At 41.8% G+C, this 26,269-nt stretch overlaps 1 protein-coding gene across 1 annotated transcript in view; it reads right to left on the reverse strand.

Annotated features, from left to right (window-relative positions):
- The window catches only part of LOC109917035 (adducin 1 (alpha)), a 99,457-nt gene that overhangs the window by 8,476 nt on the left and 64,712 nt on the right, over window positions 1–26,269 (reverse strand). The window contains exons 6-8 of the mRNA XM_048594118.1: window positions 21,251–21,446; window positions 4,190–4,639; window positions 2,883–2,990 (exon numbers count right to left, since the gene is read on the reverse strand). Of these exons, the coding sequence (XP_048450075.1) occupies window positions 2,883–2,990; window positions 4,190–4,639; window positions 21,251–21,446 (754 nt within the window). The remainder of the gene's footprint in view (window positions 1–2,882; window positions 2,991–4,189; window positions 4,640–21,250; window positions 21,447–26,269) is intronic.

Raw genomic sequence — 26,269 nt, forward strand, 5'->3', positions numbered from 1 at the left:
AGGGGACGGCATTTTTGCAGGAAGGTGGGTGGGAGGAGCTGTATTCTAGGTAGCTGTGGGAGTTGGTGGGCTTGAAATGGATATCGGTTTCTAGGTGGTTGCCAGAGATGGAGACAGAGAGGTCCAGGAAGGAGAGAGAGGTATTGGAGATGATCCAGGTGAACTTAAGGTTGGGGTGGAAGGTGTTGGTGAAGTGGATGAACTGTTCGAGCTCCTCGTGGGAGCATGAGGCAGCGCCAATACAGTCATCAATGTAACGGAGGAAGAGGTGGGGTTTAGGGCCAGTGTAGGTACGGAAGAGGGATTGTTCCACGTAACCTACGAAGAGGCAGGCCTAGCTTGGGCCCATGCGGGTACCCATGGCCACCCCCTTTGTCTGTAGGATTCCGCTTGGGAGCCCTGCAGTCCAATGGTATCAATGTGGACTTCACAAGCTTCAAAATCTCCCCTCCCCCTACCGCATCCCAAAACCAGCCGAGCTCGTCCCCGCCTCCCTAACTTGTCCTTCCTCCCACCTATCCCCTCCTCCCACCTCAAGCCCCACCCCCATCTCCTACCTACTAGCCTCATCCCACCCCCTTGACCTGTCCGTCCTCCCTGGACTGACCTATCTCCTCCCTACCTCCCCACCTATACTCACCTTTACTGGCTCCATACCCGCCTCTTTGACCTGTCTGTCTCCTCTCCACCTATCTTCTCCTCTATCCATCTTCTATCCGCCTCCCCCTCTCTCCCTATTTATTTCAGAACCCCCTTCCCCTCCCCCATTTCTGAAGAAGGGTCTAGGCCCAAAACGTCAGCCTTCCTGTTCCTCTGATGCTGCTTGGCCTGCTGTGTTCATCCAGCTCTACACCTTGTTATCTCAGATTCTCCAGCATCTGCAGTTCCTACTATCTCTGAAACAATTTTAATCTCCTGGAGGGACAGTTCTACACAAATGCTTCCCAATCATGAGAAACAAATTGAAATTTATGGATATTAGTAACATGGTTGTTTTTGTCTCCCATATCGACAAGGGAAAAGGGCATACATGTTTCTTAAATTAGGAATAAGCAGGATTTGATGAGAGTCCATGGTTGAATAGTCATCCACAGATTAGGCTGGAGTTGGTCCAAAAGACTAATATGGTCTTTACTCACACCCAATTGCTATGTCCCTTAGCTTAGCTCACTGATTGCATTCTTGTTCTGAGTCATTATACTATGGGTCAAAAACCACACTAGAACTTGAACTAGAACTCGACTGACGCTTGAATATAGTGAAAACACATGAACCATGAGCAGGAGCGGGCAATTCAGCCTCTCGAGCCAGTTCCACCATTTAACAGGATTACGGCTGATCTCATCTTGGCTTCAACTCAACGTGCCTGCCCATTTTCCAGAACCCTTAAAAGATATTACTAATTAAAAATCTGTCTATCTCCTTCTTAAATTCACTCAATGTCCCAGCATCCACTGCACTTTGGGGGTCGTGAATTCCAAAGATTCACAACCATTTGAGAGAAGTAATTTCTTCTCAGCATTTTTTTAAAATCAGCTATCACTTATCCTAAAACTATGACCTCTCATTCTAGATTGAAATATCCTCTCTACATCTATTTTGTCAATCCTCATTAGCACCCTATATATCTTAATTGGATCTCCTCTCTTTCTTCTAAACTCTCGGGAACACTATACTTTAGAGGTGAGCCTATGGATAAGATCATACTGATTTCAATGGGTCAGGTAAATTTTATATACTCCGATAGTTATTCAACAGGGCAAGGATTTCTTATCAAGTGCTAGAATTTCTCCTTGCTGCAAACCAATACTGTCTGTTATATACATTTCTTCTTGTTACTGTTTGTAGAAAGTTATTTATAGCTGGTTTGTTCATCTGCATAACATGGATTTATCGATCTAACAAGTGCAAGAGCTCACCTTCCACCATCTTGGTAGTCATATGATACAACTATAATGGAGTTGTTAACTGACCATGACACTCTCAGTTAGTCTACAATATTCTAACCTGGGTGGTGCATTAAAAATCACCAAATTCTCTAAATCAAAGTAACAACATCACTAAACTTGAAAAATCCTGAAATTCAGCAAAGGAGGTGGTAATGTCACTGGACTAGCAATCCAAAACCTCAGGCTAAAGTTTTGGTAAATATGGGTTCAAATTCAACAGTAGCAGATACAGAAATCTGAATTCAATAAAAATCTTGAATTAAAAAACTACGTTAATGGTGATGATGTAAACCTTCGCCAATTGTCATAAAACTCCATCTGGTTCTCTAATGTCCTTTAGGGAAGGAAACATGTCACCCTTACCTGGTCTGGCCTACCTGCAATCCCAGATTACTCCTAAATACATTTATACAGCAGTTCGTTTCTTTCTGATCCCCATCTACCTCTGCAAAAAGTCAATCTCAATTGCTTTCTTCAGGTAAAGATTCTGACAAAGAGGTGTAATCTAATAGCAGCAATGAACAAGATGTGCACAATATTATTTTCTTCATGCTTGAGACTACTTATATTTTGAGCTGTACTTTGACTTATATCAGTCAACGATTCTTAAAATTGACAACCTCTCGTAATTGATCAAGTCAAAGCACATCACTGGTCATGAAGTTATACCTGCAAGTATGCAGGTCAAATTTCTATTGGAATTAGTTTACTGCCAATTTTATAACTAGTTTCATGTGCTCATTGTTTTCCAGTTGTTTCACAAATAGTTATAGTAATTTTATTTTATGTGCACACTTTCTTGTACACTTTTGCTCAATTAAGAGACAAAGCAGTTTTTTGAAAGTTACACAAGCATAAATACCTTTATCAAAATTCAATTATAAATCACCATGCTTTAAAGTTAGACAATCTGAAGCGCTTGGTGGATCTTACCATCATCTAATTTTGTTGGAGTGCTGGGAGGAGTGCGGGTAGGTGTGTGGTCTGCAGGACTCTGTCCATCATTTACTTTTTCATCCACTGACTGGGACTCTAAAACCTCTGAAGGTCAATTGAGAGGAAACAAGACAATAAAGGTTTAAATTTTGAACAAGTTGTCAACGCCTTGATTGCAGTGTTTTTTCTCCATAGTGGTTACACATAAAAAAAATATAATTTTTCGTTTTTGTCAGTCTCTGGTGTTTGAACCTCAACATCAATCGTCATTTAGATCTGGGATAGCAGCAGGCTCTCAGTTGCCTACCATGATGGATAGCAATCCACTGGATAATTTAGATGCACAAACAGCCTCTCATCTTGTTCTGGTACTCCTGGCAAGGTTAACTAACATAGGAATAAATAATCTAATGGTTTACAGTCTCCATCCCTCTCTTTCTGCGCACAATTCCACTACCTATCTCCAATGTCCACTGCAAATTATTAGACCAAACAGATTGAAAAATACCTTGCTTCCCTTGCTAAAGCATACAGGTGGACCTAAAAAGAAGCAGATGAACTCAACTGCAGTAATCCCTTTAGCAGTCTCCACAATGTTAAATTTGATAAACGTGCCAACATTCAAATCAGTGTGATGTTAAAGTTGACATGCTAACCAGCAGTGCTTAACATGTATCTCTAGCGATTTTGAAGTTTTCAGTTGTGTCTGGTTGAAAATTCAATTACCGAATTGACATATGGGAAAAACATTATTTCATCAAGTCAAACCAGCTGTCGTATGTAGCATCTTGATTCAATTAAGCTTTTACAAATATTTTCAGCATGTAAACCATGCAGCACAAAAGTAAACCCTAGAAAATACCATCTAAAATACTTCATCCAAATTAAATGTACAAACTCCTTCAGTCATGCTTTAAAACACATGAAAAAATGAATGCTGTTCTGAAGATTAATAACACCATCACTTTCTGTTTCTAAACTCTATAGCATGCAAGGGAAGGTGAAAAGCATGCATCATTTCAAGGGTCTAAGGAAACCAACAGCGCTCAGGGGTGATTATTATTTTGAATTGAGATAAGAATTGTAGAGCTGCACAGACCAATAGAAAATCCAGACCCGAAAAGAACAAATTCAAATTAGTCCTGAGCCACCAGATACAATAGCAACTGATCAAAAAATTGAGACAGAGGTCAGTGATAGTGAAGATTCAGCATGTCAAGAGACAAAGGTAAATCAAGTTCAGGAGCCCAATGTTTTTGATTAGAGGGTACTGTGCTTGTTCATTCAAAAAGTCTGGGTCTTACCCTGCTGACCAGTACCTGAAGGGTCAGATGAAGGAATACGGTCACCAGAACTAGCAAGTGCCTTGACAACAGCACTGCGTAACTGGCTATGTAGAGATTCTTTTCTGTCCACATGTTCTGGACTGAATTGCACGGAGACCTGGCCTACATTGCAGGGAGGTTCCTGATCCAACATCTGCTTGTAACTGTAATGAGACTCTCCCTTTGTAGAGTTTCCTTGGCTGATGTGAGATTTTGTTTCTGTTGTATTATCTTGGTTATGGACAGGTTCATGCACTGAGGGCAGACTTTGGTTTTGATCAACTTCGGTATCAGCCACTTTCTCCGGGATAGGGTGCATTTGCGATATAATTGCCATGTCATCTGGCTTGCCATCAGGGCATTCTTGGTGCACTTGAGTGAACTCAACTTTTGCCAAGGTCTCACCAATTTGGGCTGTAGCATTCTCAGCTAGGTAAGATAACAGGTTTCATGCAAATAAAAACTTTGCCAAATATTAAGTACACAACAAATAACTTAACAGACCATAAGCGTGGTTATTAAAAGTACAATGGATTACATGCAAGACCTTTTCTCACTGAAATAAAAGTCAATGGTTAACTGATTTCTTGATTTTTCACCGACAACAAAAAGCTAGCTTTTTATGTATCGCTATATTGAATATTTTTTCCAGTTGGTTCAAAGACCTTCATCTATCTCATCCTCCCCAACTACGGCAAAATTAAAATTAACAAATAGGGATGAATATTTAAAATATAGAGGCTAGTTTTTGTTATGGAATGAGATTAGCAATCATATATACTAATTTCAAAGGATGAACCTTTTTCCATTTTTGTCTGAAACAATGAAGTTAGAGAGATCATAACAAGTTATCAAGATGATGGTGTTAAAATGGGACAGTAAGGAAGATTTTACAAATATGGAACAATGTGGTGGGGTTACATGTAGCGCGACATGAAGCCAAGATCACGGTTGAGGCCGTCTTCTGGGTACGGAACTTGGCTGTCAGTTTCTGCTTGGTGATTCTCGAAGGCCACCTTGGAGGACACTTACCCAAGATTGGTGGCTAAACGTCCTTGACCGCTGAAGTGTTCCAACTGGGAGGGAACATTCCTCTCCGGTGATTGTTGTGTGGTGTCCATTTATCCGTTGTTGTAGCATCTGCATGGTCTCACCAATATACTATATGTTGGGATATCCTTACAGGCAGTGTATGAGGTAGACAACGTTGGTTGAGTCACGTGGGTATCTGCTGTATACGTGGTGGGTGGTGTTTCCACGTGTGATTCTAGTATCCATGTCAATGATCTGGCATGTCTTGCAGAGGTTGCCATGGCAGGGTTGTGAGGTATTGTGGTCGATGTTGTCTTGAAGGCTGGGTAGTTTGCTGCAAACAATGGTCTGTTTAAGGTTTGGCAGATGTTTGAAGGCGAAATGTGGAGGCGTAGGGATGATCTTGGCAAGATGTTCGTCGTCATTGATGACATGTTGAAGGCTGCGAAGAATATGCCGTAGTTTATCCAGTCTGTGGAAGTACTGGACAACAAAGGGTACTCTATCATCGTGTCCTGTGTGAGTCTTCTGAGGAGGTCGTTGCGGTTTCTCGCTGTGGCACATCGGAACTGGCGAACGAGTTGAACATCGCATCTGTTCTTATTAGGATGTCTTTCAGCATCTTGAGGTGTCTGTCGCATTCCTCCTCATCTGAGCAGATCCTGTGTGCACACAGGGCTTGTCTGTAGGGGATGGCTTCTTTTACCATCACACTTGGGAACACTACCCATCATGTACACGACAGATACTGATGTGACTCAACCAATGTTGTCTACCTCATACGCTGCAGGCAAGGATGCCCCGAGGCATGGTATATTGCTGAGACCATACAGATGTTATGACAACAGATGAATGTATGCTGCGCAACAATCGCCAGACAGAAATGTTCCCTCCCAGTTGGGAAACACCTCAGCGGTCAAGGGCATTCAGCCCCCAATCTTCGGGTAAGCGTCCTCCAGGACGGACTTCGAGATACCCAACAACGCAGAATTGCCAAGCAGAAACTGATAGCCGAGTTCTGTACCCATGAAGACGGCCTCAACTGTGATCTTGGGTTCACGTCGTGCTACAGGTGACCCTACCATACTGTCTGTATCTGTAAAATCTTCCTTACTGTCCTGTTTGGACGGCATCACCTTGATAACTTGTTACGACCTCTCTACCTTAATCAGTCTGTACAGTTTTGGATTACTTGTTACATTGGTCAGACCTTTGGCATGCAACTCTTATACCTATTATCTTATTCCAGCCATTTGGTGTGTCTCCAGCACCATCTTACTTTTAATTTTTTGTAATTATCTCTCTACTTCAATCAATGGGATCAAAGATCATCCCTTCACTTGCTTTTTAGCTGTTGACACTTTACTCACACTGTCTGACACCTTTGATCACCTGCAGAGACTTATTGTTCAGCCTACTGACACTCCATTTAACCCATTTGTATGATCTTTTGATCACTCTGCCTATAAATTCTGTGCCTGTGTGCTTTTCTTCACTTCACCTGACAAAGCAGCAGCGTTTTGAAAGCTTGTGATTTCAAATAAACCTGTTAGACTATAACCTGGTGTTGTGTGACTTCTGACCTTGTCCACCCCAGTCCAGCACCTGCAACGTCCACATCATGAACCAATGAAGACAATGCCATTCATACGTACATATACCTTCCTACACAATACCTATTAGGCAGATTGCATTCCAACCTCAGTTAAAGTTTTAAAAATGCATGCAAACTGTAGATATGTTTTATATCCCAACCACCAGATATTTCTACAAAGTTACCACAAGTTGCTAATTAAACCTGAGTAAGCTTCGATTCACAATTAAATGCTTGCCAGTAATGCAATTGTTAAGTTTCACTGGAATTTTGTTGTTTCTTATTTATTCAGTGGATATGAGCTTTGCTGATTTGGGCAAGCATTTATTATCCATTTTTAATTGCCCTTGAGAATTGCCCTCTACAGGCTCCATTAAAAATATGTAATGGAACGTATATCTGGCTCATCTGAATACTTCACACAGGCTGAATTTGTACTTTCCTAGATGTACTCTAAATTGAAAGATTAAGGCATGGTTCTTCCAAATTCTCATTTATGCTTCCTGGCTATATAGAGGGGTGTGTTTAATCTTCATATATTGTACAAGATCAGCATGCACACCACTTTGACAATGGTAGAAGTGCAATCTGGTCAGTGACCTTAAAGCAATTCTGTATAAACCAGGCAAGGAAACTAGGCGCCAACATACAAATCTGCAAGCTGATTATGCAAACCAGCCAAAACCCCTGCCATTTTCTGAAGCATTCTGATCCACCGGAAAAAGAAGTTTGTTATTTTTCCCCCCCACCAACAAAGAAGAACTGAGGTCTGTACAAGACATAGTAGGAACTGCAGATGCTGGAGAATCTGAGATAACAAGGTGTAGAGCTGGATGAACACAGCAGGCCAAGCAGCATCAGAGGAGCAGGAAGGCTGACCTTTCGGGCCTAGACCCTTCTTCAGAAAATGAAAATTGAAATGAAAATAACAATTTTCTGAAGAAGGGTCTAGGCTCGAAACGTCAGCCTTCCTGCTCCTCTGATGCTGCTTGGCCTGCTGTGTTCATCCAGCTCTACACCTTGCTATCTGGGGTCTGTACAAGGTTATTTTTCAGCTTATTCATGGATTGTTAGCAGGACAGAGTAAATTATTACTCATTCTCGTCTTTGAGAATGTACGTATTAACTGATGTAGATACAAGACAACAGTGCTATTTGGGTTGGGGGGGGTTGGGGTGGATTTTCACTAATAGTGAAGGAAATGTGTTATAAAGTGAGGATGGTGTGTGTCTTGGAGGGCAACTTGCAGTTCGTCATGTTCCTTGTTCTTCTAGTTAGGAGAAGCATCAGATTTGTAACGTGTTGTTAAAAGAGTCTTGATGAATGCATATTGCAGATATGGCACACGTGTGGAAGATGTAAATTTTCAAGGTGATTGTTGGAGTGCCAAGCAAATGGACTGCTTTATCCTGGATGCTGCTGAGCTCCTCAAACGTTGATGGAGCTGCACTCATCTAGGTACATGAACAATATTCCAGTAAGCTACAACGATAAAGGGGTGGTGGGTCAGGAAGCAAGTTACTCACTTCAGAATATTCAGCCTCTGCCTTGCCCTTAGAATCACAAAGCAGTTGTGGCACAGAAGGAGGCCATTCAGTTCATTATGCCTGTGCCAGTGTTCTGCATGAGCAACTCAATCTCAGTCCAAATCCCCCACATTGTCTTGTAGACCTTGTTGCCACAGTATTTACTTGCTCGGTTAAGTTTCTGGTCATTAGGAACCACAATGATGTTTATGTTGAGGGATTCACCAATGATAATCCAATTGAATGTCAAGGGAAGGAGCTCAGGATCACTCTTGTAGAAGATGGCTCTTGTGTTTTACTAATGCATATGATATTATTTGTCACTATTCAGCAAAAGCTTGAATGTTATTTAAGTATTTCTTCATTTAGGCACTGGCTCTTAATTTACCTGAGGAATTGTGAATTGGACTGAACAATGTGGTACCATCCCAATTTCAGACCTTAGGATAGAGGAAAGGTCATTGATGAAGCAGCTGAAGATGGTTTGTGTTATGATGCTTTCAACAATTACAAATGCATTTATTTGCACTAGGCATAGCTTCTAGCCAGTGAAGCATCTTTTCCTTTCACTCCCCCCTCTATTCTCAATGCCTCCAATTTGTCCAGGGTTCCTTGATGCCACATCATGCCAAATGCTACCTTGATGTCAAAGGAAGTCACCTTACTTCTGAAATTCAGCCCTTTATCCACGGTTGGACTAATTCTGTCATGAGAAATGGCTGTGGCACTGGGATGAATCCTTCTGTCCACCACTGCGAATGCCCTCCAGGGCCTGCAAATGTAAAGGGAGTTTGCATCCGTCCTTGTCATACAGCACAGGACAGGCCCTTCAACCCATCGACCTATCTACACAAATCACACTTTATAGCGCTTGTTTGTTAGCCAATGTAATGACATTTCAAGTGCTCATCTACATACAATTATCCTCCACATACAATTGTCCTCTACTGATGTTGTTTTCTGTGGATTCTGAAACATTACCAGATGTATAGGGTAGCAAGTGTAATGCAACTATGCTGAAGAAGAATTAGGAGAAAACTGGGAATTCCAGACTGATCAACTTATCATCAATTCCTCAGCCAGCACCTTCCAAACCTATGATGATTGTGATCTAGAAGGTCCAGGGCTATGGATAATGGGAACAACACCTGAAACTTCCCCTCCAAGTGACTGAACATCTAGACTTGGAAACACACAGGTTGCTCCTTCAGTGTTACTGAGCCAAAATCCAGCAACTTCCTCCCTAATGGCACTGAGTGTTTCTATACCAAATAGACTGCAGCAATTCAGAAAGGCAACCTACCACCACTGACTCAAGGGCGAGTAGGGACAGGCAATGAATGCTGGTCCAGCCTGTGATGCCCATATCCCAAGAGTGGAAAAAAAAGTAGGGAAAATGCCAGAGTCTATTATAAAAGCTGGAAAAGCATGACAGTTGGGGAATACCAACAGTATTAAAAAAATTCCTAACATGGACTTTTGAAAGGAAAATCGTGTTTGACAAAGTTAATAAGTCTTTTGGAGGACATAACTAGTTAAATAGATGAGGGGGAAGCAATGGATGTGGTGTACTTGGGTTTTCAGAAACGCATCAATTTGGGTCCCTTTATTTAAGGAAAAATATACAGGCATTGGAGGCAGCCCAGAGAATGCTCACTAGGTTGATCCTGAGCACAAGGAGAGGTTACATAGGTTGGGCCTGTGCTCACTGGATTTAAGAAGAATGAGAAGCAATCCTGTTGAAGCATACAAGATTCTTAGGAGGCTTGAAACAGTAAATGCTGAGACACTGTTTACCATTGCGAAAGTCTAGGGCCAGATGGCATAATACCAGAGTAAGTGATCTCACATACAAGACAGAGATGAGAAGGAATTTCTTCTTAGAGGGTAGTGAATCTATGGAATTCTTTACTGTACAGGACTGCAGAGAATCTGTCGTTAAGTATATTCAAGGCTAAGACAGACGGTGGCTCAGTGTTAGCGCTGCTGCCTCACAGGGCCAGGGACCTGGGTTCATTTCCACACTCCGGCAACTGTCTGTGTGGAGTTTGCACATTCTCCCCGTGTTTGTGTGGGTTTTCTCCGGATGCTCCGGTTTCCTCCCACAGTCCAAAGATGTGCAGGCTAGGTGGATTGGCCATGCTAAATTGCCCATAGCGTTCAGGGATGTGTAGATTAAGTGGGTTTATAGGGGAATGGGTCGGTGTGGGCTTGTTGGGCCGAAGGGCCTGTTTCCACACTGTAGGGATTCTATAAAATAAAATAAAAAAGACAGACTTTTTCATCAGTAAGAAAATCATGGATTATGGGGAAAAGGCAGGAAAGTAGTGTGGAAGATCAGATCAGGCATGATCTCACTGAATGATGTAGTAGGCTCCATCGGCTGAATGGCCTGCTTCTGCTCCTACATCTTATGGTTTTTTGTAATGTTTCACATAAGAGGTTAGCCTGCAAAATCAAAACACAAGGGAATGGTGGTAATATACAGGCAGGGATTGAGAACTGGTTAGCAGACAAGAAACAAGGAAAATAAACAGATTGTTTTTGGAGTGTAACGTAGTGAAAGTGCGATATCGTTGAGATTAGTGATTGCGCTTCAGCCAGTCACAATATATGTCAACAATTCAAATGAGGAAACCAAGCGTAATATTTTCAAGTTTGCTGTTGATATCAAACTAAGTATGAATGTGACCTGTGAGGAGAATGTAAGGAAACTTGAGGGCAATTTGGGCAAGTTGAGTGAGTGGACAAATACATTGCAGATGAATAAATGTGAAGTTGTCCACTTCAATAGGAGAAATGGCAGGGTATTATTTCAATTGAAATAGATTGGGAAAGGTTGATATACAAAAGGGACCTGGGTATCCTTGTACACTGGTCATTTCAACCTCCAAATATAAACCGAAATCTTTCCAGTTCTGTAACGCTTAGTTTAGCCTCTTTTATTACTCTAATTTTCATTCAACTAGAAGCCACAAGCACCTTCAATAATGGGGACTATCAGAGTCATACGGTTATGCAGCACAGAAACAGACCCTTCGGTCCAACATATCCATGCCATCCAGTTATCCTAAACTGAACTAGCCCCATTTGCCTGCCTTTGACCCATATCCCTCTAAACCTTTCCTATCCGTGTACCTGTCCAAATGTCTTTTAAAATGTTGTAACTGTACCTGCCTCCAACACTTTCTCCAGAAATTCATTCCAAACATGTAACACCCTGCATGTGGAAAAAGTTGCCCTTCCCTTTTAAATTTTTCCCCTCTCACCTTAAATCTATGCCCCCCAGTTTCGGATTCCCCTAACCTTGGAAAAGACTTTGGCTATTCACCTTATCTATGTCCCTCATGATTTATAAACCTCTGTAAATATCACTCCTCAACCTCTGCGTGCCAGAGAAAAAACAGTACCAGCCTATTCAACTTCTCCTTTTATTTCAAACCCTCCAGTCCTAGCAACATTCTTGCAATTTTTTTTCTGTACCCTTTCTAGTTTAACAACATCCTTCTACAGGCGACCAGAATTATACACAGGATTCAAATGTGGCCTCACCAATATCTTGCATGGCTGCAACATGACATCCCAACTTCTTTACTCAATGCTCTGACAATGAAGGCAATAATGTAAAAAGCCTTCTTCACCACTGTCTACTACTTTTATCCGTTGTCAGAGTAATGCTCTGCATTACCCATATGACCCGGTTGCCTTGTCCAGTTGCAGACCTTTTTTATCATTCAATCTCTCCCTGGACGACTATCATGACGTATGCTAGGAATCCTCTCTACTGTATGTGACCATTTCCTCCTAAAAGTGTCCCCGAATCAGTACTCGAACTGTGTTTTCTAGTTTCATGTTGACAAGTGGCTTGCACTTCTTGTACCACATCTTTGACACCCAGCCAGATGCTTTCACATCTCATTTTCAGTGGCACCCTCCAGTTCAACTGACATTGCTGGCTGGTAAACTACCCATGAACCTACTTTGGGCAAATGATCCCCACATGAGAATACTTCTTCACGATCAGTATATATATTTCCTGAGTTCATAAGTCCTGCATCTCTAGTTCCAAGTTGTAGAATGCATGGCCATCTGTGTGTGGAGCCACAGGAGATGGGGGAGATTTTTAATGAATATTTCTCCTCAGTGTTTACTGAGGAAGAATCATGGATGCTAAGGAAATGAGGGAAAAATGTAGGGATGTTTTGGACCGCATACGCATTACCAGAGAGGAGATTTCTGTAACCATAAAGTGAATTAAGGTGGATAAATCCCCTGGGCCTGATCAAGTCCATTCTCGGATATTGTGGGAGGCTAGGGAAGAAATTGCAGAGGCCCTTGCAGAGATTTTTGCTTCATCTTTAGCCACTGATGAAGTTCCAGAAGACTGGAGGGTGGGGTGGCTAATGTTGTTCTATTATTTAAGAAAGGTAGAAAAGACAAGCTAGGGAACTACAGGCCAGTGAGCCTGACACGAGTGGTAGGCAAGTTATTGGAGAGGATACTGAAGGACAGAATCAACCAACTTTTGGATAGTCAAGGTCTGATTAGGGATAGTCAGCATGGATTTGTGTGTGGGAAGTCACGTCTGACAAATCTTTTAGAATTTTTCGAAGAGGTAACCAAGAGGATGGATGAAGGTAAGGCAGTGGATGTTGTCTCTATGGACTTTAGTAAGGCCTTTGACATAGTTCTGCAGGGCAGGCTAATCATGACAGTTAGGTCGCATGGGTTCCAGGGAAAGCTAGCTAATTGGATTCAAAATTGGCTTGATGGTAGGAAGCAGAGGGTGATGGTTGAAGGTTGTTTCTTGGACTGGAGGCCTATCACTAATGGTGTGCCACACGGATCGATGCTGGGACTTTTGTTATTTACATAAATGATCTGCATGTGAATGTACAAGGCATGATTACTAAGTTTGTGGATGATACAAAATTAGGAGGTATCATTGATAGTGAAGAAAGTTATCAAAAATTATGGAGGGATCTTAATCAGATGGGGAAGTGGCTGAGGATTGGCAAATGCAATTCAATGCAGATAAGTGTGAGGTGTTGCACTTTGGAAAGTCAAACCTAGGTAGGACTTGTACAGTAAATGGCAAGGTCCTGGGGAGAGTTAGGGAACACAGGGACTTAGCAGTACAAGTACATAGTTTGTTGAAAGCGGCATCACAGGTAGACAAGGTGGTGAAGAAGGCATTTAGTATGCTATCATAGAATCCCTACAGTGTGGAAACAGGCCCTTTGGCCCAACAAGTCCACACCGACCCTTGGAGCATCCCACCCAGACCCATTTCCCTATAGCCTACCTAAGCTACACATCCCTGAACACTACGGGCAATTTAGCATGGCCAATCCACCTAACCTGCACATCTATGGACTGTGGGAGGAAACCGGAGCACCCAGAGGAAACCCACGCAGACACGGGGAGAATGTGCAATCTCCACACAGACAGTCACCCGAGGGTGGAATTGAACCTCAGTCCCTGGCGCTGTGAGGCAGCAGTGCTAACCACTGAGCCACCGTGCTGGCCTTCATTGGTCGAGGTATTGAGTATAGGAGTTGGGACGTTATGTTATAGTTGTATAAGTCATTGGTGAGGCTGCACTTGGAGTATTGTGTACAGTTTAGGTCACCCTGTTATTGGAAAGACATAGTTAAACTGGAAAGTATGCAAAGGAGATTCATGAGGCCAGAACTAGTAGGACTGAGTTATAGGGAGAGTTTGGACAGGATAGGACATTATTCCTTGGAACATAGGAGAATAAGGGGTGACCTTATTGAGGTGCACAAAATCATGAGGGGCATAAACAGGATGAATGCATATAGTCTTTTTCCAGGGAATTGAAAACTGGAGGGCATAGGTTTAAGGTGAGAGGGCAAAGATTTAAGGAGGACCTGAGGGACAACTTCTTCACACAGACAGTGGTGTGTATATGGAATGGGCTACCAGAAAAAGTGGTTGAGGCAGGTACAATAGCAACATTTAAAGAACATTTGGATAGGCACATGGATGGAAAGGGTTTAGACGGATATGGACCAAATGCGGGCAATTTGAACTAGCTGAGTGGGCACCATGGTCAGCACGGACCAATTTGGGCCGAAGGACCTGTTTCCATGTTGTATGACTCTATGACTCTATAACTCATGGTTTGCGGAATACATGACACGTCACAATCAGTAGATTCTGCCATGTTCTCAGAGTTTGAAAGTTCATATTTCATTCCCACTACTTACAAGGAATGAGCCTTTATAATCTGATTTTTGTGTTGTATTATAAAAGTTTCCCATCACGTACAATAACCTTTCCTCGGCTGTTCTATGTCAAGCCCTTCTCTCTTATAGTAAATAACGTAACCATGGAGTCACAAGGTCTACAATACACGAAAAAGGCCTTTGGCCCATAGAGTCTATGGGTCAAAAATAACCTAACTAGTCTGGTCCATTTTTCAGCACTTGACCTGTACCCTTTATATATTGGCATTGCAAGTGCACATCAAAGTGCTTCTTAAATTTTATGAGAGTTTCTGCCTCCATCCCTCTTACAAGCAGTGAGTTTGAGATTCCTACCAACCTCAGTGAAAAACCTTTTCCCCTCACATCTCCTCAAAAATTCCTGCTCCTTACTTTAAATCTATGTTCCTTGTCATTGATTCCCTCCACCAAAGAGATAAGTTCCTCTCTTTATATTTCAATCACATACCCTGTCTCCTACACCACCCAACCTTAGTCTCCTCTGCTCAAGGAAAACAACCCCAGCTATTCAATCTCTCTTCATAACTGAAACTCTCCAGCACAGGCAACATCCTGGCAAATCTCCTCTACATCCTCTCCAGTGCAATCACATCCCTCCTGTAATGTGGATTCCAGGACTGAACACAATACTCTTGCTGTGACTTAACCAACGTTTTATAGAATTCCACCACAACCTCCCTGATCTTAAACTCTCTATGTGGGCTAATAAAGACAAGTTTGCCGTATGCCTTCCTAACAATTTTATCTACCTGTCCCACTACTTTATGGCACCGGTAGAAATGCACATCAAGGTCCCTCTGATCCTCAGTGCTTCCCAGGGTCCAACCATTCATTACATATTCCCTTGCCTTGCTTCTCCAGCCCAAGTTCATCATCTCTCACTTATCCATATTGAAGTCCATTTGCTATTTATCAGCCCATCTATAATAGACCATAAGGAATATGAAGAAGATTAGGCTACTTGGTCCCTTGGGCATATTCCACCATTCAATAGGATCGTGGTTGATCTGACATTCCTCACTTCCATTTTCCTGCCCTTGCCCTGTAACCCTTGATTCCATTTCTGATTGAAAATCTATCTCAGCCTTAAATGTACACAAGGACTCAGACCCCGCAGCTCTCTGCAACAGGGGTTCCAAAGACTCGCAACCCTCAGAATAAATTCCTCTTCATCTCAGTCTTAAATGAGTGCTCTTTTATTCTGAGATTATGCACTCTGGTTCTAGACTGTCGCATAAGGGGAAAGATCGCCTCAGCATTTACGTTGTCAAGCACCTTAAGAATCTGTTATGTTTCAATGAGATCACCTATCATTCTTCTAAGCTACAATGAGTAGAGTCCCAACCTGTTTAGCTTTTGCTCATAAGACAATCCCTCCATACCGGGGATCATCCTAGCGAATCATCCTTCTCTGAACTGCCTCCAATGAAGCGATATCTTTCCTTAAATAAGGGAACCCCAAAACTGCTCACAGTACTCCAGATATGGTCTCATCAGCACCTTATACAGTTGCAGTAATAATTCTCTACTCTTATGGTCTAACCCCATTGAAATAAGGGCCAACATTCCATCAGCCTTTCTGATTACTTGCAACACTTGTGTGCTACCTTTGTGATTTGTTCACAAGAACCCTCAAGTTTCTTTGTGTTGCAGCTTTCTGCAATTTTCTTTCCCATTTAAATAATATTGTTCTTTTGGTCTTCCTTCCAAAATTAACAACTTCACATTTTCCTACATTACATTCCATACCTTTTGCCCACTCACTTAACCGATCAATATCAGTGTAAACTGTTTGCATACCTCTTGTAACTTTCTTCTCCACCTATTTTTGTGTCGTCTGCAAACTTAACCACAGTGCACTTGCCTCCTTCCTCCAAGTAATTAGTATATATTATAAACAGTTGTAGTTCCAGCACTCATCCCTGTGGAACCCAACTGGTTACAAGTTGCCAAGCTGAGAAGAATTCCTTATCTCTCATTGCTGTTTCCAGCCAATTCTCTATACCTATATATGACCTTTGACAATATGGGCTCTTATCTTATGACAACCTTCTGCAAGGTACCTTGTTGAACACTGAAAGTGCAAGTACGTCACTGGTTTCCCTCTACCCACTCTGGTTGAGACTGCCTCGAAAAACTCTAATAAATTAGCCAGATACAATTCTCCTATCACAAAGCCATACTGACTCTGCTTGATTAAATTAGAAACAAAAACAAATTCTTGGAGAAACTCAGCAGGTCTGGCAGCATCTGCGAAGAGAAATCAGACTTAATGTTTCGGGTCTGGTGACCCTTCCTCAAAACATTCTGATTTCTCTTCACAGATGCTGCCAGATCTGCTGAGTTATTCCTACAATTTGTTTTTGCTTCTGATTTACAGCATCCGCGGTTCTTTTGGCTTGATTAGATTAGGATTTTCCAAATGTACTGCTATTACTTTCTTAATAGCTGATTCCAACATTTTTCCAACAATACATGTTAGGCTAATTGGCCTATAGTTACCTACTTTTTGCCTTTTTCCCTTTCTGAATAGGGATGTCACATGGCAGTTCTTTAATCCTCTGTTACTTTTTCAGAGTCCAAGGACTTGTCAAAAATTACAGCCAATGCATCCACTATCTCTTTTAGGATACTCGATGGACACCATCTGGGCCAAGGGATTTATCTGTCTTTGGCCCGCTTAATTATGACTAATGCTACTTCGCTAGTGATGGTGATGGTACTGGTCCTTAAGTCCTCCCCTGTATTCTTTAGTAGTAATGGAATGTTTGAAAAATCTTCCACTGTAAAGACTGATGGAAAATATCTGTTTAACTCCTCTTCCCCTTAGGGCCCCTTAAAGATAAACGAGACCGTCTATGTGTGGAACCACAGGAGGTGGGAGAGATCCAAACAAATATTTCTCATCAGTATTTATCGCAGGAAAAGACATGGAAGCTAGGGACCTCAGGAAAGTAAATAATGTTGTTTTGAAAACAGTTCACGTTACAAAAGGGAGGTGCTGGCGATCTTAAAACACAAAGGTAGAGAAACCCTTGGGACCTGATCAAGTGCATCCCAGGACATTGTGGGAAGCTCAGGAAGAAATTGCGAAGACCCTAGCAGAGATAATTGTATCACTGACAGCCACAGGTGAGGTGCTGGAAGACTTGAATGGCTAATGTTGTGCCATAATTTAAGAAAGGCTACAAGGAAAAGGCGAGGAATTATAGACCAGTTAACCTGACGTCAGTGGTGGCTAAGTTGTTGAAGAGGATTCTGAGAGAGAGGATCTACATGCATTTGGAAAGGCAAGATCTGATTATGTAGAGTTAGCATGATTTTTTGCATGGTAAATCCGGTCTCACAAATTTGATTGAATGTTTTGAAGAGGTGACCAAGACGACAGATGAAGGCAGCACAGCAGACATTGTCTACATTCACTTTAGCACGGCCTTCGACAAGATTCCGCATGGTAGACTAGTTAAAATTAGATCACATGGGTTCTAGGAAGAGCGAGCCAACTGCATACAAGATTGGCTTGACAGTAGGAGACAGGAGGTGATGGTGGAGGGTTTTTGTTTAGACTGGAGGCCTGTGACCAGCGGTGTGATGCAAAGGTCAGTGCTGGGTCCACTGTTGTTTGTCATGCATATAAACAATTTGGATAGAATACAGGAGATATGGTTGGTAAGTTTGCAGATGACACCAAAATTGGTGGTAGAGTGGACAGTGAAGAAGTTTATCTCAGAGAATAACAGGATCTTGATCAACTAGGCTAGTGGGCGAAGGAATGGCAGATGGACCCTAATTCAGATAAATGTGAGGTGTTACATTTTGAGAAGACAAACCAGGGCAGAACGTATAGAGTTAATGATGGGGTCCTGGGGAATGTTGTCAAACAGGAAGACCTAGGGGGTGAAAGTACATAGCTCCTTGAAAGTGGCGTCAGATAGACAGGGTGATGAAGAGGGAGTTTGGCATGGTTGCCTTCATTGGTCAGGGCACTCAGTACTGGAGTGGGATTTTTTTTTTTTTTGCAGCTGTACAAGATATTACTAAGGTCATATTTGGAGTACTGCACACAATTTTGGTCGCCCTGATATAAGAAGGATATCACTAAACTAGAAAGGGTGCAAATTTATAAGGATGTTCCAGAGACTGGAAGGTTTGAGTCATAAGGAGAGGCTGAATAGGCTGGGAGATTTTTCCCCTGCAGCATAGGAGGCTGAGGTTCATAAAATCATGAGGAGAATAGATAAGGTCAATAGCCAAGGTCTTTTCCCCATGGTAGAAGAGTCTCAAACTAGAGGGCACAGGTTTAAGTGAGAGGACAAAGATTTAAAATGAGCGGTAAGCCAAAGTGCACAAAATCTGCAGAGGGATATAGATTAAGTGAGTGTGCAAGGGTCTGGCAGATGGAGTATGATGTTGGTAAATGTGACATCATCCATTTTGGTAGCAATAACAACAAAATGGACTATTATTTAAATGGCAAAAAGTTGCAGCATGCTGCTGTGCAGAGGGACCTCAGTGTCCTTGTGCATGAATCATAAAACATTGGTTTGCAGGTGCAGCAGGTAATTAAATAGGCAAAAGAAATACGGTCCTTGATTGCTAGAGTGATGGAGATTATGCTGCAGCTGTACAGGGTGCTGGTGAGGCCACACCTGGAGTACCGTGTACAGTTTTGGTCTCCTTAATTGAGAAAGGATGTACTGGCACTGGAGGGAATACAGAGGAGGTTCATTAGGTTGATTCGGAATTGACAGAGTTGGCTTATGAGGAGATATTGAGTAGATTAGCACAATGCCCATTGGAATTTAGAAGAATGAGGGGGAATCTTACTGAAACAAATTATGAAGGGATTAGATAAGATAGAAGCAGAAAGGTTGTTTCCACTGGCGGGCAAAACTAGAACTAGGGTGCACAGCCTCAAAATTAGGGAGAGTAGATTTAGGACAGAGTTGAGGAGGAACTTCTTCACTCAAAGGGTGAAATTTCCTGCCCAGTGAAGCAGTTGAGGCTAACTCATTGAATGTTTTTAAAAGCAAAGATAGATAGATTATTGAACTGCAAAGGAATTAAGGGTTATGGTGAGCAGGCAGAACATGGAGCTGAGTCCATGAAAAGATTAGTTATGATCTTATTGAAAGGCGGAGCAGGCTTGATGGGCCAGATGGCCTACTCCTACTCCAACTGCTTGTGTTCTTATGTAGAAGGGACCAGAGGGGCAACTTTTTCACACAGAGGGTGGTGCATATATGGAACGAGCGCCAGAGGAAGTGGTAGAGGCAGGTACAATTACAACATTTAAAAGACATTTGAACAGGTACATGGATAGGAAAGGTTTAGAGGGATATGGGCCAAACACAGGTAAATTGGGATACTTAAGTTTAGGAAACCTGGTCAGCATGGATGGGTTGGGCCAAAGGGCCTGTTTCCGTGTTGTGTGACTCTTTATCCTGTAATCTAAGGCTATCCTCTTCACTATTTACCACATCATCAGTTTTTGTATCAAGCTCACACTTACTGATCAGCGCTCCCATATTCAAGTCTAAATTGATTATATATACTACAAACTGCAACGGCCCGACACTGATCCCTGCAGGTCTCCAATGGACACAGGTATATTTAAATGATCCTATTAATCACGACCGTATTACTTTTACACTTCTGAAATTTGCCCATGTGTGCGTCTCTGCTCTTCTATTTCTCTTGGACTGTTAGGGCGCTTATGTACACTCCCAGCAATATGATTGCAACATTTTAGTTTTTAAGTTCTACCCATATGGCTTCATATGAGGAGCCTTCTAACACGTTATTCCTTCTCACTGCTCTACTCCATTCCCTGATCAATATTATGACACCCATTCCCGTTTTACCTTCTTCCCTGAAGACTCTACATCCTGGAATATTGAGCTGTCAATCCTGCCCCTCTCTCAACCATGCATCAGTGACAGCAATGATCAGATCTGAAATCACCTTCAGATGTATGAAGCGATACCTCAATCCTCTTCCAATTTCTTCTGACCCTTCAGCAGTAATATATGTTTTGTTTTAAACCAGCATGTGACACATTCAGATTGCCTTTTGATTTATATCTATCAATTCCTTCTAGATAGAAATTCAATAGGAAAAAAAACTCTGGAACAAAAAGTAGCTTAATGGCAACCATGTACCCACAGTCAGCTGTTGAAAATCCTATCTGGTTCACTGATGTCCTTTAGGGAAGGAAATTTTTAGTGCTAATCTGTTTTTGACGTAAAAGTGGTGAAAAGTACCAAGTACCGTTTTAATCAGGTGTAGTGCATTTATGCAATCTGCAGCTATTTGACTGCACCACAATTTAATAAAACAGAAACTGAGCAACCTCTTTCCCAAACAGATGTTGCCTCAAAATTGCGAGGTGGAAGTAGCTGCTATTGGGACAAACTGTCATGGCAAACAACTGATCAAAACTGATTTAAATTTTTCGTGCTAAACTGCTTTAGATATAATAGTGCTGAAAAGTACCAATCTGCAGCTGTTTGACTGTATCACGTGTACAAAGTATACCTGAACAGGCTATTAGTTAAATCAGATTACACTTAATGTTTAACAAGTCTAAAACAAAAATCAAATCAACAGGTTTTTAAAACAATTATTAACAACTTGCCTTCAGGCCCCTTCTGCTTGCGTTCAACTTCTTTCCGGTACTCATCAAGTTCACGGTCTGTCAGTTTGTTGAAGGGATTTGGGGCAGTGCTCACGATTACCCGTGGTTGATATTCCTTCTCAATGATTGCCTTTGATGCAGTCACCAACTCACCCTGAATAAACAGAACGAAATTACCATCAAATGATTCAATGACCTACACAATTCGACATCAAGGAACTGCTCAGCTGATGTGACATACTGTTTGGCAGGTAGTACATGATCAATTTCACAACCTGGAAGAAATTTTTGGGTCATCAAGGCACTGTGTACAAACAACCATCATCTCAAAGCAAATTAGGTAGTGTGGCTTTCAACGTAGCCAGAAGATACTTGAAGACCACCTTTATCTGTTGACTTCATGCAAAATTATTATAAAATGCACTTTGAAGTTAAGTACAGCCTGCTCTGCTGTCAGATATTAACTGGCCTAAAAGTCAATACTGAATCCTCTTATTTTCTGCTCTATCAGCAAGAAGCTGGTTTCAGGAACGTTAATCTCCCAAATTCCATATAGCAAGTGATATAGTGCAACATAATTGAGCTAGATTAAAATAGAACAGCTGCTCTTTTAGAGTTGTCTACTTTTGCCAACCATCCTCTTACCTTTTGAAGAAAAAGTGGCATGGACTCAGCAAAACTCCTTTGAAGAATTACTGAATTTAGAAATTCATCAGTTGGGTAGGTGCTGGCAGTTTCATTGTTTATCACTGCGCAGAAGCATAATTCTTTTCCTTTGAGCAAAATATGATTAGGGTTGTCTATCTTTAATGAATATTCAAGGTTAGATCACATAGAATACAGGGAGAACCAGCCATTTGGATACAAAACTGGCTAGAAGGTAGGAGACAGAGGGTGGTGGTGGAAGGTTGCTTTTTGGACTGGAGGGCTTTGATCAGTGGTGTGCCACAGGGATCGGTGCTGGGTTCACTGCTTTTTGTCGTTTATATAAATGATCTGGATGTGAATATAGGAGATATGGTTAGTAAATTTGTAGATGACACCAAAATTGATGGTGTAGTGGACAGTGAAGGTGGTTACCTCAGAGTACAATGGGACCTTGATCAGATACGCCAATGGGCCAGGGAATGACAGATGGAATTTAATAGAGATAAATGCGAAGTGCTACATTTTGATAGGATAAATCAAGGCAGGACTTATACACTTAATTCATAGAAACACAGAAGACAGGAGCACGAGGAGGCCATTTGGTCCTTCGAGCCTGCTCTGCCATTCATCACAATCATGGCTAATCATCCAAATCAATAGCCTAATCCAACTTTCGCCCCATAACCTTTCATCCCATTTGCCCCAAGTGCTATATCCAGCCACTTCTTGAACACATTCAATGTTTTGGCATCAACTACTTCCTGTGGTGATGAATCCACAGGCTCACCACTCTTTGGGTGAAGAAATGTCTCCTCGTCTCCATCCTAAATGGTATACTCTGAATCCTCAGACTGTGACCCCTAGTTCTGGACACACCCACCATTGGAAACATCCTCCCTGCATCTACCCTCTCTAGTCCTGTTAGAATTTTATAAGTCTCTATGTGATCCCCTCTCATTCGTCTGAACTCCAGCAAAAACAATCCTAACCTAGGCAATCTCTTGTCAGACGTCAGTCCCACCATTTCCAGATTCAGCCTGGTAAACCTTTGCTGCACTCCCTCGAAGCCTAGAGCATCGTTACTCAGAAAAGGAGACCAAAACTGCACACAATATCAGCTGTGTCCTCACCAAGGCCCTTTATAATTGCAACAACACATTCCTGCTCCTGTGCTCAACATCGCTTCCAATGAAGGCCAACATACCATTTGCCTTTTTTACTGCCTGCTGCACCTGCATGCTTACCCTTAGCAACTGGTACACAAAGACAACCCAGGTCCCGCTGCACAGTCTACTCTCCCAATTTACAGCCAGTTAGTAATCTACCTTCTTGTTTTTGCTTCCAAAGTGAATAACCTCATTGTTATCCAAATTATACTGCATCTGCCATTGATCTGCCCACTCACCCAATCTGTGCAGATCATGAGGGATATCGACATCCTTTTCACAGTTCACCCTCCCACCCAACTTGGTATCATCTGCAAACTTTGAGATGCTATATTTTGTTCCCTTATCCAAATCATTAATGGTAAGATCCAGGGGAGTGTTGCTGAACAAAGGGACCTTGGAGTGCAGGTTCATAGTTCCTTGAAAGTGAAGTCACAGGTAGACAAGGTAGCGAAGAAGGTGTTTGGTATGCTTGCCTTTATTAGTCAGTGCATTGAGTATAGGAGTTGGAAGGTCATGTTGCAGCTGTACAGGACATTGGTTAGAGCATTTTTGGAATACTGTGTTCAGTTCTGGTCTCCTTGCTAATAGGAAAGATGTTGTTAAATATGAAAGGGTTCAGAAAAGATTTATAAAGATGTTGCCAGGGTTGGAGGGTTTGAGCTATATGGAGAGGCTGAATCGGCTGGGGCTGTCTTCCCTGGAGTGTCAGAGGCTGAGGGGTTACCTTATAGAAGTTTATAAAATCATGCGGTGCATGGATCGGGTTAATAGTCAAGGTTTTTTCCCTAGAGTACGGGAGTGCAAAACTAGAGGGCATAGGTTTAAGGTGAGAGGGGAAAGATTTAAAAGGGACTTAAGAGGCAACTTTTTCATGAACAGTGTGGTGCATATATGGAATGAACTGCTAGATGAAGTCATGGAGGATGATACAATTACAACATTTAAAAGGCACCTGGATGGGCATATGAATAGGAAGGGTTTGGAGGGATATGGGTCAAATGCTGGCAAATGGGACTAGATTAATTGTGGATATCTGGTTGGCATGGACGAGTTGGACCAAAGGGTCTGTTTCCGTGCAGTTTCCTATGCGACTCTATAAAATTCACAAGACCTACTTCAAAATCATATTACTGTCTGTAAAATTCTTCCACGTGATCCTATTCCCACTTCCCCTAAAGAGTGTCCTCCAGACTGACTGTAAAATGGTTTCAAAATCTCTCTTAAACCCTAAGATACAGAGCACTAGTAGGCCATTTAGAGCTTTGAGTCTGCTCCACCATGCAATGAGGTCATAGCTGATCTGATAATCCTCAACTCTACATTCCTGCCTTTTCCCCAAAACACTCTATTCCCAAACCAAAATAGAAATTGCTGCAAAAGCTCAGCAGGTCTGGCATCTCTGGAGAGAAATCAGAGTTAATGTTTTAAATCGAGTTACCCTTCTTCAGAACAGTTCTGACTTCTTTCAGTTTTTACCCTCTATTCCCATTTGTCTATCTCAGTCTTAAATTCCACAGATTCATATCCCTCAGAGATGAAGTTCTCTCTTTGATTTAAATATGTGACCCCTTATTCTGAGATAATGCCCTCTGGTCCTAGACTCTCCCACCGGGGAAAACAACCTTTCTGCATCTATCCTGTCAAGTCTTTGGATTCCTAATTCAGGATTCTCTTAATGTCTACACGCAGATTCAGCTGGCAATTAGGAAGGCAAATGCAATATTAGCATTCATTTCCAGAGGGCTAGAATACAAGAGCAGTGATGCACTGCTGAGGCTGTATAAGGCTATGGTCATTCTGCATTTGGAATACTGTGAGCAGTTTGAGACCTGTACTTAAGGAGGGATGTGTTGGCTTTTGAAGGGATTTAGAGGAGGTTGACAAGAACGGTGACAGGCTTGAAGGGCTTGTCATATGAGGAGTTGGGTCTATACTGATGGAGAAATATGGGGCCAGGGCGGGGGGATGCGGAGAGCGGGGAATGAATTTTACAGATATGGAGAAGCCTCAATAGAGTTTGGAAAAGATGTTTCCACTAGTGAGAGAGACTAGGATCTGAGCCTCAGAGTAAAGGGTTGACCTTTTACAACTGAGATTAGGAGGAATCTATTAAAGGGTGGTTGGTGATGATCCAAAAGAACTTTCATTTATATATAGTACCTTCCATGATCACAACATATCCTGTGCTTTGTAGCCGATTAAACACGTTTGAATGGTAGTCACTATTATAACATAGAAAATGCAGTAGCCAATTTAAGTACAGCAAGTTCCTATGTAATAACGACTAAATCATCTGTTTAGGAATTTTAATTGAAGGAGAGATATTGGCCAGAACATTGGGAATAACCCTCCACTATTCTCTGAAATAGTGCCACAAAATCTTATGTTCAGAGGACAGAAAGGTTTCGATTTAACTTTTTACCCAAAGGGCATGCAAGTAAACTGCAAAAGACTATCACCCTCACTAGTCAATGGACACACTGCTTTCCAGCGAGACAATTTTGAGGAAAGTAATAACTTCACAAATCTAAACATTACCACTGAATCAAGTTGACTTAATTGGAAGTCAGTTGTCTCAACCTACAGTTACAATACATACTGTCAAGCTAACATAGAAAGCCTTGAATTGACAAGATCAACGGCGTAGTTAACTGAATAAATGGGTATTTTTCAATTCTTCACTCATTCAAATTAACAAGGCCAAGCAGCAGTTACCAGTTAGAAACCAGATAAAACTCAATGCAATAAATCACAGAAGGAGCTGGTTAGCTCAGTTAGCTTGATATCTAGCTTGTGGTTTAAAATTACGCACAGAGTGTGGATTTGATTTCAGTTCCCACTGAGGTAGACTTAAGGACCTGCCTTCTCATCCTGCTCCTTAGAGTGGAAGATAAGGCCAAATAAGCATTTACAAAGTTGCCAAGAAAGTGGTTCAGGAAGAAGTATCAGCAGATGATGAGCCAAGGACCTGACTTCAGGGAGAGCACAGATGACGACATGAATTAAGTCACTAAAATAGTCAAACAGATTTGAACTTCTTAATTATTTGAAACTCTGTGATTGCCATCAGATAATTAAATCCTTAAATAATCTGGATATTATGTAAACATGTAAGTCAACGGAAGAAATCTAACTAATAATTGCCAGCAAGGCAATTGCTAGTCTGGATTTTACTCTCAATACACATTAATTTACAGACAAC

This window comes from Rhincodon typus, chromosome 3 (assembly GCF_021869965.1).
Source record: "Rhincodon typus isolate 14 chromosome 3, sRhiTyp1.1, whole genome shotgun sequence".
Classification (NCBI taxonomy): Eukaryota; Metazoa; Chordata; class Chondrichthyes; order Orectolobiformes; family Rhincodontidae; genus Rhincodon; species Rhincodon typus.